Genomic DNA, 21,614 nt, shown 5'->3' with positions numbered 1-21,614 from the left:
AAACTGGGGTAAGAGTCTAATACGCCGAAAATGGGCGGAATCCTTCTAGGGGCTCTCATCAACGATTTGAGAGATGAAGGAGAAAAAGAAGGTGAAGCACTCCAGCAGTACCAAAAGAATTGTCAAATATCCAGTGAGGACTCCAACTATATCGATAAGCACCACAAAAAACAAACAAAAAAAAAAAACAAAGAAAAACAAACAAACAAAAACAAAACAAAACAAAACAAAAAAAACATGCCATGGTCTTGAAATAAAAAACATGGCATAGCACATAAAGAAAGAAAAGAAAGGAAGAGAAAAAAATAAGTATAACTTGGGACAACAATTTCAATAATCACACCCAAACAGAGAAATCAACCAAAAATAGATAGGTAAATAAAAATAATAATAATAATAAATGAAGATAAAAAATAATATATAAAAAATAACCAAGGTTTTGTGCTTTTTGTATTTTTGTTTTTTCCCTCCTGCCCTGGCACAGTAAATATTGGGGTCATTCGAAAAGGAATTCACTTGGCCTAAGAAATATGAGGTTTCTCCGTCCTTGGAGTATATTGTCATGGGATCAACTATAGACTCTGTTCAGGATCATTTACTCTCCCAGTGGTGCTTTTGTGGTGTTTGGAAGACTTCTGCTCTGTCCTGGGTGATACAATCAGACTTCTGTGTCTGGAGGTCTCAGTATCTGAACAGATCCTGAGGTGGGACTTATGATGAAGTCAGTCTTTGTGGTTCTAGAGGTTCTGTTACCTGTCATTTTAATCCATCTTCTGTGGTTGGTGATCTTGGTCTTTGCGCTGAACCTAGGATGGCACCTAGGATAGCATCTTTCTTTGTGCTTCCGGAAGCCCCATTCCGTTACAATTGTCTCTGCCAGACCTTTGGAACTGGGGATCATGTTTATTGTGCAGGTCATAGTTCAAACCCTAAACTAGGGCTTTTTTATTGGACCCAAGATGTATACAGTCTGGTCATGGTTCTAGCAGCCAGTCATCTGTAAATCGCGATCTTGACTTTTGGACCTACCAAAGGGTGCCAAGTCTTCTGGTTTTGTCTTGTCGTTAGCTGGTAAGGTAGGCTAATCTGCTCTAAGGTCAAGTTGTTCACATTTTCCTCGTTGTCAGGATATCATGTGAGAGCTGGCCCTTGTTGGTGACCCCGCAGTATTAAGGCTGTCCCGGATGGGATTTGTTTCCTGTAGCTGTTGTGAAGAACTGTGCCGTTTCTATGTCTGGGATCCAGGGTTCAAGGCTGGATGAGTGATATCTAATCACCTGAAGTCTAAGTTGATTCCACATGACATATTTTCAGGGTAGGAGATATCCCTGTATTGTAAACAATTATGAGTTCCTATCTCTAGTAGATAAGAGCTCTTTTTTATATGTAAGATTTCCCCTTTTTTAGTGTGCCTTTGCAGGGAGAAATGGTGCTACATTATATTGTTGGTGAATTTGGGGGTGGACAGAGGGGATAAGAGAAACAGGTCACATCCCCAAGAACGATAAAAAGAAAAAAAAAAGAAAGAAAGAAACCTAAAAAGAAAGGAATAAAAGTGTATGTGCTCACATGTGTATATGTAGGACAGACATTTAAAAAAATAAAAATAAAAAAAAGAAATAAAATGAGTTAGTGAAGTTTTTAAAGGACCAAAGTGATGCAAAAGACTACCTTACATTTGGGGGAAAGCAGGTAAAGAGGTGGTGTATTATAGGTATTATGCTTATGTTGGAAGTACAGGTTTTCCCATTGTCTTTTGGGTTTTTCTTGTGGTGTGTGGGTTCCCAGGCATCTTTCTATCACACCCCTGACCTTCTTCAGATTGGTAAAAATTTGCGGCAGGGAGGTCTTGGAAGAGTTCTTGTATTGGGGATACTTTTGGACCTAGGTCCGGTTTTAAGAAACAGTCCATGTTAGGGGGAGTTGGTAGGGAGGGCCGCGCAGCTTGAGTCCGCAGGGGAGTTGGCTGTCTTTCCTTGCACTGCAGCTTTTTTAAGTGACTTATTTGCATAGATGATTTTCCTCCAAACTTTGAAATTGAGTCTGTTTGTTATGACTATTCAGATGTTTCTTTATTTATTTTTTGGTTTTTGGGTCACACCCACCAGTGCTCAGGGGCTACTCCTGGCTCTATGCTCAGAAATCGTCCCTGGCAGGCTCGGGGGGGGGGGGGGGACCATATGGGATGCCGGGATTTGAACCACTGACCTTCTGCATGCAAGGCAAACACCTTATCTTCATGCTATCTCTCCGGCCCCAGATATGTTTCTTGTAGGCAGCAAAATGTTGGATTCAACTTTTTGATCCATTTTACTACTATGTATTTCTTAACAAGTACATTTAGTTCATTAACATTGAGAGAGATAATTGTAATGGGATTTAGTATCATATTTGTGTAGAAATTTGTTGTGTCTATTGGTCTGTCTTGTTTAACAAGTTTTTCTTTTAAGGCTGGTTTTGAGTCTTTAAAGTTTCTGAACTGTTGTTTATCTGTGATGCTTTATATATTTCCTTCAAATCTAAAATGAGTCTGGCTTGGTGCAGTATTCTAGGTGAGCATTCATTTGGTTGTATTCCTCCATTACCTTCTGGCCTTGAGAGTTTCTTGTGACAGGTCTGCTGTAAATCTTAATTTTTTGAATATAATTTCCCTTTTAGATCTTGCTGCTTTCAGTATTTTATCCCTATCTGTGGTATTCTTCATTGTGGCTAGAATGTTTCTTGGGTGCTTTTCTTCAGGTTTCTTTTAGCTGGTACTATTTGGGCCTGCAGGATACGATTGCATTCCATCTTTAGCTCGGGGGTTTTCTCTGTACTGATGTCCTTGATGGTTGATTCTTCCTAGGGATTATCTTCCTGGGTCTCAGGGACTCCAATAATTCTTATGTTTTTTTCTGTTGAGTTTATCAAAGACTTCTATTTTCATCTGTTCACATTCTTTGAGTGTTTTTTCATTGTCTATTCATTTGCTTTAAGGTTCTTTTCCAATCTCCTTTGTTGTATGAAGTTGCTTTACATCTCATCTTCCAGTTTGTTGATTCTGTCCTCAGCTGCTGTTACTCTATTAGAGAGACTTTTTGTTGTTGTTTTCATTTAATCTACTGAGTTTTTCAGTCCTGTTATTGCTTGGAGTTTTTGATTTCTATCTTTGTGGTCTGTTTAGCTTAATATGCTCTCCTTGAGTTCTGTGAACATCCTCCATATTTCTATTCTAAACTCCTTATCTGAGAGCTAACTAGGTGGTTGGCACTCTTTGGGTCATCAGAGCTGCCATCTCCATCCTATATGCATAATATTGTCGTGCGTTTTTTTTCCCATTGACATGCTTGTAGCTTGTATTTTACTACATGTTGTAGTGTGGTGTAAAGGCTTGGAAGTGAAGTGGAGATTTTGTGCTCCTCTGGCTACACCCTTAGTGGGCGGAGTCAGCCTACCCTGTGCAGAGCCCTGAAGAAATTATGTCTGCTGGAGCCTCTCTTGGCTGTGCTGGGTCCTGACAAGATTATGTCCGCTGGGGTCTTTCCTGGCTGCCTCTTGCAGAAAAGCAGAAACCAGGCAAGGAGCAAAGCAGGAAACCAGGCTGGGAGCAAAACAGGAAACCAGAAAAGGAGCAAAGCAGTAGCTTTTTATGTCTTTTTTTGTGCCCAAACACACGGCAGGAATCAGGCTCCACCCTTTGTAGGCAGATTCAGCCTACCCTGTCCAGAGCCCTGAAGAAATTATGTCTGCTCTGGCCTTTCTTGGCTGTGCTGGGTCCTGACAAGATTATATTTGCTGCCTTCCCTGGCTGCCTCACACAGAAAAGCAGGAAACCAGGCAAGGAGCAAAGCAGGCAACCAGGGAGGAAGTAAAGCAGGCAAGGAGGCAGGAACATTTTTTCATATGCCTTTTGGCCATTTATATTTCTTCTTTGAGGAAGTGTCTGTTCATTTCTTATCCCCATTTTTGATGGAGTTAGAAATGGGCAGTTTGAAGTGGTAGTTGGAGCAGCAATCTGACCACTGTTTTTACTCCTGCCTATGGCTTTCCCCCCTAATTTTGACAGACCTTCAGCTTTATCCTTTTGGACTATTTATCCTTTATCTTATATACCTGTTCCTTTTACCTGACCCTCAATCTGACCTTACCCTGGTCTCAAACCCAGCTCTTTCTCCCCCTGCTTCTCAGCCTAGGGTTTGTTATAGGTTCCTGGGATCCTCTATTAAAAAAGCTTGAAGTATTTTGTTAGAATAGTCCCCACAAGGCCCCTTCAGATCCCAGCATTGCAGGCCCATCTTGGCCACTTGGCTTTTCAACAGTTTCCAAAGCATAATATTCTAGAAGCGGTAAAAACTATAGAGACAGTATCATTAGTTGCCAGGGGTTAGTGTGGAGAGTGGGATGTAGTACAGAGTAAAGTTCTATATTGTATTGTATTCTCCTTGGTAAGGTGCAGGGTGAATAGGCCTGAAACAGGGTATCTTAAAAATTAAGAAAAGCAGTGACACGGGCCCCGAGAGATAGCACAGCAGCATTTGCCTTGCAAGCAGCCGATCCAGGACCTAAGGTGGTTGGTTCGAATCCTGGTGTCCCATATGGTCCCCCGTGCCTGCCAGGAGCTATTTCTGAGCAGACAGCCAGGAGTAACCCCTGAGCAATGCCGGGTGTGCCCCCCCCAAAAAAAAAGAAAAGCAGTGACAAAGAGAGAAAAGTATGGGGTTAGGGGGCTCACAGCCTTGTGCAATGAGAGCCCTGACTGTCCTCCAAGGACACCACTTATTGTTTAGAACAGTATGCACAGGAAGTAGGCAAACATTAACAGACATATGCCTACATAATTAATTAATTACCTAATTAATTAATCTAACCTGGCTAAATTTTAACATATCAAAGGTAAGCCTGGGAAGCAAAGTCTCTGAAATGGCTTCTGTGAGAAGTGGCCAATAAAAGAGTTACTACCAATAGGGCATTCCATACTAGTGCCAGCGTTGTGGTAATTAGTAATTAAAGATCCTTAAGTCACTCTTTTCTCCACTCTCCTTAGTCTATCATCTTTCTACTTAAGTATATTTATTTCCTGGATGCCCGCGAATCTAACAGTATTCTAATGACACCATAGATGAACCCTTGTTAGGTGTGAAGCATCTGGAATTTGGTGACACTGGTAGGAGCGATGTATTACAATTATTTAGGGAAACTGGTAGAATTTGCTAAATAGAAATACACAACCCTGGAATTCTTTTGTATTTAACTGGCGCCATCTAGTGTTAAGAAGCCTCTGCCTGAGATGTTTCTCAGAATAGTTTTCTTTTCCTCTTTTGGTTTCCTGCTAGGAGGCCAGGGGTTGCGAACAAGTTTGACACAAAGAGCCAAAAATTTAAACTGTGAGAGTCAGAGAGCCACACTACGCAGTGACCCGCCAAAACAGACAAACACTCACACAAAAGCATATAATTATAAACAATAATATATTAAACACATAATATAGCATGCTCAGTCAGGTGTTTTTTGTTATCTTGTTGGAGTGATGAGATGATAAACTCAGTGGGATTTCTGGCATCTTTTGTTTTCAGTAATCTTCTCACATCAGGTTTGTATTCAGTTGTAGCCACTCGGAGCAGTTCCTTTACATGAGTGTCAGTCAGAATGGACCCAGTGCTTTGATTTCATGTGTTTCAAAGTAGAAAACAGCTTCTCACAGACGTATGTTGATGAGAACACAGACAGCAGCTTGAGAGTGGCTCTTTTTACATACGGGTATTTTTCAGTTGGCACAGCTCTCCAAAACGTAATATGCCATCCTTCAAAAGAGATTTCAGTCTATCGTCCTCGCGTAGCTCAATCATTTCTCGCTGGCCGGTGCAGTTGTTTCCGAGGGATGGGAGACGGGACGACGCAGCCTGGGGCGGGAGGGACTCCGCACTCGGAGATCTCTCCTCAGAGGTCCCTCCTCAGACGCAGCAGAACAAAACCCAAACTTGGCAAAGAGCCACAGTATACAAAATCATGATAAGAGGCAAAGAGCCGCATTCATTTTGGCCGGGAGCCGCATGAGGCTTAAGAGCCGCGTGTTCGCCACCCCTGTGCTAGGCACTGAACTGGTTTTCTTTCTAGGTTTTGTATTGTTGGAAGGAGACTGGAACCCATAGGTTTCCCTGCTCTTTGCCCCAGCAGTCGATACTGCTGCCATCCCCTACAGACCCAACACCTTTCAGCTTCTTTAGCCCATCCTGCAGCCCAGTGCCCACAATTAACCCACTTAATTGCTGGGAAATACCTTTCTGGGATTTTTAGCAGTTTTGCATTTTCTTTCTAGCCAGCCTTTTACAGAAATTGTTTTTTTCTGCTCTGTTGATTTGCTTCCCATTCAGTTTACTAGGATCCTTCCTTTCTCTTCCTCCTCCACCTCCTCCTCCATTTCCTCTTCTTCTTGTTTCTATTTTTCCTCCTCTTCCTCTTTTTCTTCCTCCTCTTCCACCTCCTCCTCTGCCCAGACAGTACTCCTGGCTCTGCACTCAGAAATTACTCCTGGCAGGCTTAAGGGACCATATGGGATGCTAGTGATTGAACCTGGGTCAGCCATGGGTAAAGTAAAAGCCCTATCTGCTGTGCTATCAGTAGAGGCCCCTTAAATGGGCTCTTTCTTCACTACCTTGGTCCAATCTTACACAAATCCAAGATTCTTTTCTTACTGTATATACACTGAAATTCAATCATGTATAGCAAAATAATTATATAATATATAGTAATACATAAAAGTTCATTATAATAGCCACATATGGGAATAAATCCAAATTTCAGTCAACAGGATAAATTGATGAAATGGTCTTGTATAAGTCCCCTTGAAAGATGCCTAGCTTAACTCCCATATCTGAAGTAATTGACATACTGACAAAACCAACTGCACTGTCCTGCTAACACATTCAGATTTGCTTAGGAGACTCCAGAGGCACTTTCATTCAATGTTTTCTTAAATTCCTCAAACTAGATATTCTTGCCTCACAGAATCAGCTCAGCAAGATATTGTGTGCATCTTTTGCCACTCAAACTCCTATAAATGCCTCCACTACTCCTTTCCCAGATAAGCTAAAATTATTTTATATTAATTTCATCATATGATTGGCTCAGAGCATTTTATATAAAATTCACTGCCCAGAATTGACTACATCAACCTGTTAAGTCAACTCCAAGAATTAACTACTTTGTAGAAAGCAGAAACTTCAAACACACACACACACACACACACACACACACACACACACACACACACACACACACACACACCTCTCCAATGTAACCTGGGCTGGCATAAGCCATAGTTTCAGAATAGCAGAAGGGCCGTACTGGTCAGACTTCCCATTGCCTTGAAGTGAGGCTGCAGGGTATCATTACCAGTAAAGCAGGATGACGATGTATGTCAGAATCCAGCCAGAATGTTCTTGATATTTCTGCTTTTGTATGTTTGCTTTAGGTTAATTACTGGTAATGAGGATGTGAGGATGAGAAAGCCTGTAAAATTGTGTGCAAATTGACTGTTTTCCCCTTGTACAGGGCTCCAAGTCTGTCTCTAATTTGTGGGACCTCAGTGCTAAGCCTCAATAAATCTGTCCTTATATTTTCTTCTTTGTGTCCTTTTTTCTGTGTGGTGACCAGCCACCTAATACCAAAGCTGTGCTAAGGAAGTCTCTTTCTTTGGAGGTCACTACTGTGTTCATCTGATCACTGTACTCCTTTTTATAAATAAACTTACTTTTCTCACATAAATGATCTCACTTTATTAGAAAATTCTTCTGCCACTCCATTTCTTGAACTCAGGGAAGCCTGGATTTAAGCTCCTCTTTCTTCAATACATTCATACAAATAGAGATTAAACTATGATGAAAATAAATTAACTGCAATTTAACACAACACAGCATGGATAGGTTGTGTGTGTAGCAAGGAATCTTGGAGGCCAGCTGAAAGGGAGAGAGAGAGCTCCTGAGAGAAAGATAGCCAGAGGAGAAGCAGCAGAGAGAAGCTGCTTGGAATAACCTGAGCATAGAAGCCATGTGAGGAAATGCACATGGCAGTTAGGGCCATAAAATAAAGCTGGCTGACTCCTGAAACTGACTGCCTGTGAAATTATTTTGCCACTACAACCCTTCTCCAGACCTGTCGGTGGAATAGGTCACAACGTCGTGCTGAGAAAGGTATCATCCCAACACTAGGAATTTAGACTTTAAATTTTATAATTAAAACAAAATATATGTATTCATACATATATATCTTATATATGGTGGTGGAAGTCCCCAGGTGACTTATGTGAAGTAGGGGAGAAAGATGGCACCCAAAGAAGGGAATTGGCAGCTTCCTCTCTACCACCTTCGCTGGGGAAGTAGCTGGGAATAACTAGGATTGTGGGCCTTTCTCTAGCACAAAAAGTCAGTCCTAGACTTTGCCTATCCTTCACAGAAAAGAATTTCAGGAGGAGATGAGCACAGAATTATTATTTTTTTATTTAAACAAATTTATTACATACATGATTGTGTTTGGGTTTCAGTCATGTAAAGAACACCACCCATTACCAGTGCAACATTCCCATCACCAATGTCCCAAATCTCCCTCCTCCCCACCCAACCCCTGCCTGTACTCTAGAGAGGCTTTCTATTTCCCTCGTACATTCTGATTATTAGGATAGTTCGAAACTTAGTTATTTCTCTAACTAAACTCATCCCTGTTTGTGGTGAGCTTCATGAGGTGAGCTATAACTTCCACCTGGAAGTTTTGTGTCTTCTCTTTTGTGTTTGAAAGTTATTGTTGCAAGAATGTCTTTCATTTTTCTTAAAACCCATAGATGAGTGAGACCATTCTGTCTGTCTGTCTGTCTGTCTGTCTGTCTGTCTCTCTCTCTCTCTCTGACTTATTTCACTCAGCATAATAGATTCCGTGTACATCCATGTACAGGAAAATTTCATGACTTCATCTCTCCTGACAGTTGCATAATATTCCATTGTGTATATGTACCACAGTTTCTTTAGCCATTCGTCTGTTGAAGGGTATCTTGGCTATTTCCAGAGTCTTGCTATGGTAAACAGTGCTGCAATGAATATAGGTGTAAGGAAGGGATTTTTGTATTGTATTTTTGTGTTCCTAGGGTATATTCCTAGGAGTGGTATAGCTGAGTCATATGGGAGCTCGATTTTGGAGGAATCTCCATATTGCTTTCCATAAAGGTTGAACTAGACGGCATTCCCACCAGCAGTGGATAAGAGTTTCTTTCTCTCCACATCCCCGCCAACACTGCTTGTTCTCATTCTTTGTGATGTGTGCCAATCTCTGGGGTGTGAGGTGGTACCTCATAGTTGTTTTGATTTGCATCTCCCTGATGATTAGTGATGGAGCACAGAATTATAAAACAGGTTTTGTTTGGAGGTACTGAGGAAAGAGGGAGGATAAGAAAGAGAGCGAAACTCTCTTTAGAGAGCACAGACTTCTCCAAAGATGAGAGCCCTGGTACATAGCCCAACATGAAAGTAGGAAAGTCCACATTTGAAGAGGGGAGACACAGGTGACATGTGCTTGGACACCATGTACCCAGGCAACACATGTGTGCACCTCCTTTGTTCTATGTATGCCGCAGACCGCTCAGCGTCGGAGGTCAGCACTGGGATCCTCCTCTGAAGACAGGTTTGGCATAACAAAAGACTCTAAGTCTCTGGTGCTGGAAAGTGGCTAAGAGCTTTGGCTTGAGCTTCCACTACAGAGCAACTGCATTTATTTCTCTAGGTTATTTATACATCTAACAGCAGGATATTACAAAATACATCAATTTATAGGTTCCTTTCCAACATAGATTTAAGACATATTAGCAATTTTCTAGGCATGCTGACCTTATGAAGAGTCAGATCAAATCTTACTATTTTTAAACAAAGCACTCTGGTGATTGTCTACAATACATTTACTATATGACCTAAGACTAATAGTTAATGTGGTTAATCTTTGCTTGATTTTAGAAACCTGCTCAGCTTGAGTTGTGAGCAGAATTTTTATTATATTTAATATGTTATAAATTTACCATTTTAAAACTATGTCTGGGGGTCCAGGTCTAGGTCTCCAATCATGCACTGCTTTGGTCCAAGCCTTCCACAGCCTTCTTTATTTGCTTCTTTAGTAAATCCTTTTGTTCCTGTGTAAGATGAAATTAAAGAGGCATTGGTCTTAATAGTATTTCTAAAAAGGGCAATTTATAATAAGACACTCTTTTCCCTTCATGTACCACTCCTCTGTTACCAGCCTCGTCATAAACTCCTAAATAAAGTGAGGGATCAGGTGTAGTTAATCCATGCTAAGTGGGGCATAGTCTAGTCCTATATATAGGTGGTTCCCATCTTTTGCCCTGTATTAGATATAACCATCATGTGCCTGCTTTTTCTTAGGAACATAAGAAATCCTGTTTTCTTTACCTGATCTATTTCTGCCTTATTATAGGGACACTCATATGAATTTGTCACAGTCCTACAAGTGTCTCCAGCTATCAGGTTTTATGCTATGGGCTTTTCCCTAGATTCTTCTATCAGAGACTTTCCTACTTATAACTGATTCAAAGTTATGGCTAAATGATTCTTACTATTATTATTCTTAAAAATATTAGTGATAGCTTTTAAGCATAGTTCCTTGATTTTCTGCTAAAGACTTCTTTTCTAAAAAAATCATTCTCGGAAGTTTCTATGTGATTCATAAAATCATGAATGTGCTCTCGAATAATTATGTTGTGGGTTTTCTATAGAACTCAGTGTTCTCAGGTTACTGTAGCATAGCGTAAGAAAAACCATCATTGTTCCCCAAAGCAGTACATGACATGGGGGATATTTTCTTTTGCTCTGGGACCATCTGTGACTGCTCCAGGAGACTAATTTTCATGAAGCTTTTGCCTCAGGTCCGAGAACATGGTTTTCACCATGTCACAGACTCCACAAGAGCTGCCGTGGCAGTTCTAACTTTTTGTTTTGTTTTGTTTTGGGGTCACACCTGGCTTTGCTCAGGGGTTACTCCTGACTCTATGTTCAGAAATCGCTCTTGGCAGGCTCTTTGGATCATATGGGATGCCGGGATTCGAGCTAATGTCCTTCTGCATGCAACGCAAACACCTTATCTCCATGCTCTCTCCAGCCTCCTAAGTTGACTTTTTTTTTTTTTCTAAGTTGACTTTTATAGAGTTTTCCAACCAGCCCCAGAGAGGACTTTTTACCCAGGTTAGAGTCTTGGTGGTTGCTAGGGGGAAAGATTGAAGGTAATTAATGCTCTTTGATTGTCCTTTTCTGACCTTTATTCCTGCTGGAGTTTCTCTTCATGTGGGGTCCAGTCTTTTCTGGGTCTGCAGTGATGCCAGGTGATACTTTTTTTTTTGTGGGCTACATCCGGTGGCACTCAGGCATTACTCCTAACTCACAGGCTCTGGGGACCATATGGGATGCAGGGAATTGAACTCCAGTGAACCACGTGCAAGCCCCTTACTCCCTGTGCTATCACTCTGACCCTAGCCTGGTGATACTCTTATCAATAATGGAGTAACTCTTCCAAACCCTGTCTTTTGGTTTGATTACATTTCAAAAATTCATTGCCTTGGGGTGGGAGTGGGGGATGCCTTTTAGACATGCCAGCCTGCCCCACTTTTGGTCATTCTGGGAATTGTTGAGGGGTGGGGTGGGGTGGGAGGGAGGAACCTAAGACTGTGAGCTTTGCCTCCAGCAAAGGAAGCAAAGTCAGTGCTGGACCTTGCCCAGGCCTTTCAGGTCTGTTGCCTTTCCTCACAGAAAAGAATTTCAGGAGGAAACAGTCAGTGAAGTAAAAACAAAAACAAAAACACAACAGGTTTCAGGGGCCTGAATGGTAGCACAGCATTTGCCTTGCATGCAGCTAATTCAGGACGAACACAGGTTATCCTATATCTGGCATCCTATATGGGCCTCTGAACCAGAAGCAATTTCTAAGCACTGGGTGTGGCCCCCCAAAACAAACAAACAGGCCAGAGTGGTTGCTCAGCGGTAGGGCATTTGCCTTGCACGCAGCTAACCTAGGACAGACCTTGGTTCGATTCCCGGGCGTCCCATATGGTCCCCCAAGCCAGGAGTGATTTCTGAGTGCGTAGCCTGAGCGTCACTAGGTGTGGCCCCAAAACCAAAAAGCAAACAAACAGCAGGTTTTATTTAGAAATTCTGAGAAATGGGGAGAGACTGAGAGAGAGAGAGAGAGAGAGAGAGAGAGAGAGAGAGAGAGAGAGAGAGAGAGAGAGAGAGATATGATGTCGTGAATTCAAGAGAATGGGCTTTTTCAAAGATAGAGAGTTGAAGTATACATCCCAGAGTTAAATTATGAAAGCATAAAAGTTCACATCTCAGAAGAAAGAAGCAGATGACATGTGCTCAGACACAATGCTCTCAAAGTAAAAGACTGAAAAATAATCATTTAGGCAAACATCAATGTTTAAAATTTTTGGACAGGGGCTGGGGACATAGGGAATTGATGGTGCATGATAGTTTTCTTGAATGTGATCTGAGTTCCATCACATGAATTCCCAAGCATCACTAGGTATAGCTTTGGTGTCCCCGTGCATCACCTAGTTTAGTGCTGTGGTCTCCTACATGATCCTTGTGGTATCAGACACCACAGGACCCAAACCATTCTGCATTCTCAGCATAGCATTGAATTGTTTCCCAGCCCCGCCCCCCTTTCGCACTGAATTTTTGACTTGAGTCATCTAGTATTTGGCAATCCTATAGTCAGGAGTAGTTCCTGGGATCTCTGATAACTATTTGGGAAGCCTAAAAGGAAAACATATGTAAACAGCCATACTCATATCAGACAAAATAGAGTTCAAGCTAAAAAAGGTAATAAAAGAATAGGAAGAATATTATATCTTAATGGATAAATATGTAAATGAATAAAAACGTCCGATCTCTTCCCAAACAATGGAGAAGTGAAGGTTTTAAAGAAGCTATTAATAATTCTGATTAGGTACAATGACAATAGAACAATAGTAGTAGGTCATTTTTATTTACATAGAACTAGATCCTTTGGAGAGAAGAAGAATGCAATTGATAAAAGGGTAAATAAGTATAGGACTGGGTAACTTAGGACAAATGCAGGTTCTAAATACAAGGAAACCATCCCTTATATTTCTGAGAGCCTATTTGGACACACACACATCCCAAAATGTGACCCAAGATGAGGGGGAGAGAAAAACATCCTGTCCCATCCCTATGTAGGAACAGCAGAGCTTTAAAATTGAGCTGGATGAAGCCTCTTAAATTGTCACATTGTTCTCCACCATGCTGGGTCTAAGGTATTCATAGGGCAGGTCAAGTTTTACATTCCAAATAGCAATCTCCTTGTCCAGGACAGCCAGCTCCTCTTGGAATATCTTCAGCACAACTTGAGGCCCAGGCCCTGAGAAATATTCTTCCTTGTGTTGCCCTAGGGCCACCTGAGAAGACAAGAACAAGATAGATCATTATCTTGGTCCTCAGCTAAATATAATGACCCTCTTACAAGCTGCCTCCTGGGCAAAACCCCAGGAAACAGTTTCTAACCATATTAGGCTGGTGTCTGCCAAGAAACTTTATGAAAGTCTTCTGAATCCGGGCCTGGAGGATATTTGGAAGGGAGTCCACTATATCCTTCTCTGTCACATCCTTGGAGACAGGAGGATGTTTTCTCATGGTGCATGGGCCATTAGGAATCCAGGAGTACCAGTCCAGCTACAAGTAAGGAAATCACTAGAATCTTAGGCTAGCATAATATGCCTCAAACCCACTCATTTCTATATCCATAAAGCTCTTGGGAGAATAATCACAGAAGGTTACCTGGCCCATATGAACAGAAGTATGTTGACCAGTACATGTGAAGATACACATTGTGACAAAGTGGCAGAGCTGAACGCAGGATTATAAGGATATAGGAAACCTGGGGAAATGTGGAGAATTTTTAAACCTTTGAGATTAGAATATAGAACAAATAAGTCAATGAAAAATATTTATAAAGAAAGGAATTTTTATGTATGAGTGTGGTCTCTGGACATGATGATTCAAATATAGTGTACTCAATAGGTCATCACTTAATATCATCCTTTAATAAAACATTACAACAAAGCCAATTTGACTATCAACAAACTGAGACAAATGGGTTAGAATCCTGTCAATCACAAAAATATTGTCAAACTTAAGGAAATAATATGCTCGTAGGAATGATAATAATTTGTATTTTATTTACTGATTCATTTTTTAGCTTACTTATTCTATCTAGTTCATGGTTTAAGATAACCAAAGCAAATGGGGGCACAGGAGGGAACCAAACCTAAACATGATGTCCTGCCCTTCCACTTCCTTCAGTATGCATGTATGCACATGCAAACAAACACAACACTCACACACTCAGACTGGACTAATGTAGATCTACTTGTGATCATTATATTTACATCTTTGGAGAGAACATGTAAACTCCACACATAAGGAGACTCCAGCCAGGAATGTAGTTTTCTTATTTTGATCAATGTTAAACCAAGTGATGCTATCTCAGTACTCACTGGATTCTAAAGTTCTTTTTTATTTATTTTTTTTTTTGATTTACATGAAATTTAGCATATACAGGTAGAAAATGATGAGGAAAAAATACTCGAGGGAAGTTTCTGGTTTCACAGGATGTACTTTAAACTTGAGAACAAGAGTACTACATCGGAGAGTAAGAAAGGAGGACAGTTGGGAATTCAGGACTTTTTGTTAGCTAATGTAAGCTAAAATAAGCTGGGAGGGGGGCGGGCAGGAAATTCTCTGAATCTTGAGATAGAGTATCTGGGATATCTTTAGAAAGTACAGATTGTAGAGAGGTGTGGTGAGGCAATCCAATATCAATGGATAGTATGTCTTACCCCCGGTCCTAAGCCCCCGGCAATCCAATCTCAGTGATTTCTCTGCACCAGGCTTGCAGCTCTGTATCATTCATCACATCTTCATCACTCTTGTAAAATAGACCTGCCATCCCCTCCACACACCTGCTCCCAAGAAAAGAAGGCATTTAGTCTTAAGTGGCAATAACATAGGACCTTCTGACCTACCATCCAACAGGCCCTTGTCACTCTCACCTACTGATGATTTCCCACAGCCTGAGGGCATCTTGACCATAAAGAGAAGACTTCACATCCAAAAGCCCTCTGTCAGCCAGATCATCAGGAGGACAGAAAGAGCAATAGGTCAAAGAAGCAGTAGCTCTTTGAAGAATGTCTACGTGGCCTCCACTACCAGTGCTCAGCACCTGAGGACAACCCAGAAGCATATAAATTAGTTATCTATGTCAAGTGGGAAATGGAGGAAGTGCTGGGTCAGGAATTTTGGAGACTAATATTCCTTTCAGATCCCTTTAATGAGGAGGTTATCTAGGTGTGAAACTCATCAGGAAGAGGCCTTTGGTGGGAGTAGCAAGGCTGGTAGTATTTTTCGGTAATGAGGAACACTCTGGAAACTCTTTTAATAATTGACCCCTCCTCCCCTTTTTCCATTTCTTTCCATACCAGATCAAAAATTCCCCATTTTGAGACAAGATTATTCCGAGCCAGGATGCTGATTTCCATGGTGTAATGAAAATGGGAAATCAGGAGCTGAATGTGGAAGAAAGAAAAAAAGAGACTCATTCAAATAAGTGTGAAACCAGAATTCATCAGGAAAGGGAAAAATTAAAGGGCCAAGATAGTAAAGAAGGAAAAGGATGGACCTTAACAAAAATTAGATTTCCAAATGGACATAATTAGGTTAAAAGTTGGATCAAGTTGGATCAAAAGTTGGATACATGTTTTCTCAGGTCTTTTCAAGGAGTTCATTCATGTTCTCTGTATAATTGTTATTTTTAGAATTGTAATCTCTTTTCTCACCCACAGAAACTAACTCACTTCCTACATGTAAACTATATATTTTGCTTTATTATTATTATCAGTAAAAGAACTTTACTCTCTTCAAAGGCATTTTTCTCATTTCTTTCATCTTCCTCTGATACATAACTGCTAAAATCTTCTTTGCCCATACACTCATTCATGTATACAAACATACACACTTAATACTGGATACCCTAAAAGAAACTTTCATTTCTTAATTTCCCTTTGCAACAATTTTTCCTGTTGCTACCCAGTATTGCCCCTACTTCATCTCACATTTTCTGTGTTTAGCTCATACCAGTCGGGTTTTCAACCTCATTAAGTTTGCTTCTTAGTAGATTAATATATGACTTTCACTTTAATACCAGTACAAGTCTCTGTAACTTTGTTTACTTCCAAGAAGCATTTTTTTTTTAGAAAGTTCACTTGATGGAGTTATTTGTTCATTCTGACTAACTGTGCTTTATATAGTTATTAAATAACACAGAGAGTCACAGTATTCCTTACTATTGAAACACTTTCTCATCTTGGACACTATGTCATCATATATTTTTATTTCCTTCCTTACTCACTCTACTCTGTAATCTGAATTTATAAAGATGAGGCACTCTAGAGTTAAAACCGGTTCAAATTTCTTGCTGTAGCTACAATCACTAGACTTTTGTTTTTTAATGTCTCTAAAATACCATTCTGGCTTCAACTCTGATGTGTTCTAAGATCTCCAGATTTACTTATTTTCTTGATATTTTATATTTCAGAGGATTAAAACAAAACTCAGTTATTCTACATACCAAATAACATAATATGGCTTCTTTTCTCATCTTTTCTCATCTCTCTTTCCTCCTATCCAATAATTAAATCCATAACACCCTATATCACATATACTAACAGCCATTAAAAATGCTCTTGACCTAGGAACACAAAAATACAATACAAAAATCCCTTCCTTACACCTATATTCATTGCAGCACTATTTACCATAGCAAGACTCTGGAAACAGCCAAGATACCCTTCAACAGATGAATGGCTAAAGAAACTGTGGTACATATACACAATGGAATATTATGCAGCTGTCAGGAGAAATAAAGTCATGAAATTTTCCTATACATGGATGTACATGGAATCTATTATGCTGAGTGAAATAAGTAAGAGGGAGAGAGAAAGATGCAGAATGGTCTCACTCATCTATGGGTTTTAAGAAAAATGAAAGACATTCTTGCAATAATAATTTTCAGGCACAAAAGAGAAAAGAGCTGGAAGTTACAGCTCATCTCATGATGCTCACCGCAAACAGGGATGAGTTTAGTTAGAGAAATAACTACGTTTTGAACTATCCTATTAATGAGAATGTAGGAGGGAAATAAAAAGCCTGCCTAAAGTACAGGCGGGGGTTGGGTGGGGAGGAGGGAGATTTGAGACATTGGTGATGGGAATGTTGCACTGGTGATGGGTGGTGTTCTTTACATGACTGAAACCCAAATACAATCATGTATGTAATAAAGTCGGTTAAATAAAATTTAAAAAAATTTAAAAAATGCTCTTGAACAGATATCTCTGGCTGTAATGTCCAAATTCACTATTACCCACATGTCAACCTCCTCAATTCAAAATTTTTAAACTTATTTCTCCTCTTTATCCTACCCTGAACAGTTTTGTAGCATGTGTGATTGTGTGTAAACCGATATTAATATAACATATACCAAAACCAGACTCATGAGGCCAGGAGTGTAAGAGATGAAGGGAAGTCGGATATAGAGCTACAGAGAAGATAAGTTACCTTATAGATGGGGTGGATGCTGGGAAGTCTTCTCATTGTGGCCACAGAAATAACCTCAGCCATCAGGTGTCCCCTTAGCAGATGTAATTGTAACTGGTGCAGCTGGAAATCAGCACTACGAACCCAGGTCTTAGCCAGAAGCCAAACCATAGGAGGGTCAGAGGGCAGGAACAACACAGGCGAGGGGCAGCCATGACGAGGTAACTGGATCTTTAGCATGAGGGAGTGAGGTCTAAGTTAGTGTGTCTAAATCCTTAAAGGGGATTCATAGTCAGTAACAGAATACCTGGGTCCTTTTACCTGGATGACCATGGGTAAGAGTTTTCCATCAGGTTGCAGTTTAAGCATAACCAAAGGAGCTGCTAAATATTATTGCTTACAAATGATGACATTAGGCTTGATCCCGTCCAGCAAGGAAAAATCAACTTCAAATAAAGATCCAGCTAGATGAATCAAGGACAGGGACAAAGGGAGTGAGGGTCAACTCTAGACCAATATCAGTCTTTTTGTGTATCGGAATTTTCCAATATACAGTGTTTTATTTTAAACATCAATTTATTTCCTTATAGCTATTGCCCTAAATGCCCTTGAGCCTAATATTTTTGAAGAGGAGGTTCAAAGGAACTCTGTTTTTCTTACATGCTTCTCTTTCACAACCAAACTTTTGTTTTGTTTTGTTTGTTTGCAAGTGCTCAGGGATTATTCTTGACTCTGTACTCAGAAATCACTCCTGGCAGATTGAAGGGACCATATGGGATGCCAGAAATTGAACCCCAGATGACTAAACCTAGTTGGCTGCATACAAGGTCCTACTTGCTATGCTATCTCTCCACTTCTGACACAATCAAACCTTTTCCTTATTATAAATCCACCAAATGCAGCAAAAAAGTCTATTATCTCCAGTTCTCTTAAAAACTGTATCTGGGGACTGGAGAGATAGCGTGGCATTTGCCTTTCATGCAGAAGGACGGTGGTTCGAATCCCAGCATCCCATATAGTCCCCTGTGCCTGCCAGGGGTAATTTTTGAGCCTAGAGGCAGAAGTAACCCCTGAGCACTGCCAGGTGTGACCCAAAAAACAAAAAAATAAACAAAACAAAAAAAACACAACAAAAACCCTATATTTGTACTCTTGTTTATATCTAAAACTTTATTCCCCTCTCAAACTAGGTATACATTTTAATATTTTTAATTAAAAGTTGAAGACAGAAGAAAAGGAAACATGGTAGATGATATGTATCTGTGATTTTCAACCAAGGGATATTTAGTGTTTCAGATAATATTTAGCAATTTTGGGGGCATCTTTGGTTATGAGAAGTTAGAGCAGCCTATTATCATTCTTTAGTGAGTAGAAAGAAGCCAAGGACACTACTAAGGATACAATGCACACAACAGAGACCCATAGCAGAGAGTTGACAAAAATATCAAGAGTGCAAAAACTGAGAAATCCTTAGCATAGACACAGGAAATCTGGTAGTAAAGATAAGGGATGACTAAAGAGTGAAGAATGCAAGGAGAAAGGAGATGGGGCTTGCCATTTCCAGAGTCCCCATGATTAGTGAATAGAGCCCAGTGCCTGGAGCTCCTTCTCCAGATGGGTCTTCAAATCTTCCATCTCTGGAGGTATCACTAGTCGTGCTGGAAGGCACTTGGAACGTTTTAGAAGCATGAGGTTGGCACCATTGAGGAACTGGTACCCAAAGAAGGTGTCATCCTTCCAGGATTCACGAACTCGCTTTAGAGACATCAATTGACTGTGAACTTTGAGCTCCTGAAATTACTAACATCTCATCCTGCTACCTCTTCTCTCTTTACTTTTGGAAATAGGGATATATTTCTGGAGGGAGTGGTTCCTGACCAGCCAAGGCAGTTTTTCTATGAGGGAATATTTTTTGGAAATCCTCCAGGTTTCTTATAGTACTTGTGAAATCCATTGTCGTCCTGATGGCCAAGTCCTTCAGCTGGGGGGGGGGGGAGGGAGGGAAGCAGGACTAAAGGATCAATAAAAAGCCCTACCTGGCACCCTGTAAGGCAAGTACTGTGTAACAGGTACTCCTCACACATTTGCCAGAGAGAGGAAGAAATCTAAATCCTTATCCTCTAAGAAGCGCTCATTCCTGGGGAGATCTCTCTGTGTATTCCCTGTTATTGGCAGGATTAATCCATCTTACCAGGAACCCCACCTAGAGGAAGAATATGAAGTCTATGATGAAGGACGCAGTAAGTTTCTTATGATCTAAGTAGAGGGACAGAAGCTTCCCATACTCACCTGTACATCTTCCTTCTTTCCTCAAGCTCCTGCTCCCGATGTTTCTTAAACAGGTCTGGGGGGTCATGATTTATGGTCCAGGCTGGGTGCAGGGCGACCGAGACACAACAAAACAAAGTCTCCTTTCATATCTCTCCTATCCAGGTCCCTTCCATCAGTCTTTAAACGCAGTTCCACCATCTATGACTTCTCCATACTTCATCTCTTTCCATTTTCCCTCTAAGAGTATCCCTGTTTTTTCTCCCAGCCCACCAGGTATTGCCACCAATTCACCCACTCACGCCACCAAATCTTCAGTCCTTACCAGTGCCCTCAAGCCGGCAGATGATCCCGTCTCCCTGCACACAGCGGTAGCAGGGGAAAAGAAGTTTGCCGTGGGTCCCTGGTCCCTCAACTGTAATCCATTTGCAGAACCAATCTAAATCCAGGATATGTTTGTGCTTGCAGTTTCACCACCAGGAGGCGACCCAGGTACAGTGATACAGAGGCCTCAAATTCTGTCACCTGCAAGACAGGGCAGAGCTCTAGAGACAAGTTGGCAAGAGGAGTCCTCAGAGAGGAAGATCAGGTCAGGGAAATATAGCTCCACTTCGCCAGTGGAGCACACCCCAGGAAACACCTGAATTCCCACTATAAGGAAGGAGGCATACACCACTCTGAGAATCTCAGGTCTCCACTCCTCTTTTCCCCAGTGTCCCAGAAAGCAAAGCGTGACCCAATAGCTCATGTTCTCTCATCCTCCCCATCCCCATCTCCAAAGCAGAGAAATGCAGCTCTCTGTTCAAGATCTTGGACATTTTCTCAGGGCATTCCCAGATGGGAATTCTAACCCCTAACAAGATTTCCCAGGCATTCCTGCTGCCAGTCTCAGTCTCAGCGCCACACTCTCCAGCTTTCAGTACTGACCTTATTGCATGGTGGTGGCTGATGCTTGCCCAAGTCAACTTCCCCATGTTCGCCCACCAGCCACAGTTGCACTGAGTTTTTGGAGGCCTCCAAGAGTGAGTCCTCAGTGGCCAGGCTGATGATGTACTTGTTCATCTTGTCTGGATTTGGATGAAAACCCGAAGAATATAAGCATTTCGGAGTATCTGAAGTCCAGCCCCCAAAGAAGCCACACCCAGACGAGTACATTTCTTATTGGACCCCCTCCATCTCCACCTCAAGTCCACAGATTTCTCACTATTTCACTTGGCTATGGTTCATACAAAGCAGGGTTTCTCAGAGCTCTGAAGGTGCATCTTGTTCTTAGCATCTTGGCAAACGCTCCCCAGTGACAGTTCCACATCCAGTGAAACTGAATATCATCACCCAATTTTAGTGAATAAATATGAGAGGCACAAGAAATTGAGTTGAAGAGATGGAGTTGTTTGGAGTGGTGTGTGTGTGTGTGTGTGTGTGTGTGTGTGTGTGTGTGTGTGTGTGTGTGTGTGTTAAGGTAAAGTGTCAAGGTAAAGTGAATAGGTTGCTTAGGAAAGTATGCAGGGTATTTTGCTGAGAACAATACTGTTGAAAGGAGTAGATAAATTTGTTCTACCGGAGCTAAAGGGTGAGGGTGCGTGGGGGTGAAGTTAGGGATCATGGAATCGAATGCAGAATTGATCACAGAAAAAGCTGTTGGCTTGAAAAAGACAACCTGCATCTCAGGATGACGTTTAATGAAAAGTTCAAAATTAATTCAAGTTCAAAATT

General features: G+C 41.1%; 1 protein-coding gene and 1 pseudogene across 1 annotated transcript in view; both read right to left on the bottom strand.

Annotated features, from left to right (window-relative positions):
• LOC126027519 (eukaryotic translation initiation factor 3 subunit I-like) overlaps positions 1–7,296 on the bottom strand; it is a 98,260-nt gene extending 90,964 nt beyond the window's left edge. The window contains 3 exon segments of the mRNA XM_049786541.1: positions 3,435–3,580; positions 5,735–5,879; positions 7,264–7,296. Of these exon segments, the coding sequence (XP_049642498.1) occupies positions 3,435–3,580; positions 5,735–5,879; positions 7,264–7,296 (324 nt within the window).
• Positions 7,297–13,261: 5,965 nt separating this feature from the next.
• On the bottom strand, positions 13,262–20,963 carry LOC126011058 (polyunsaturated fatty acid (12S)/(13S)-lipoxygenase, epidermal-type-like; annotated as a pseudogene).
• Positions 20,964–21,614: the final 651 nt, after the last annotated feature.

This window comes from Suncus etruscus, chromosome 1 (genome assembly GCF_024139225.1).
Source record: "Suncus etruscus isolate mSunEtr1 chromosome 1, mSunEtr1.pri.cur, whole genome shotgun sequence".
Lineage (NCBI taxonomy): Eukaryota > Metazoa > Chordata > Mammalia > Eulipotyphla > Soricidae > Suncus > Suncus etruscus.
Note: the sequence above shows the minus strand (reverse complement) of the source record. Positions and strands in the feature narration are given on the sequence as shown.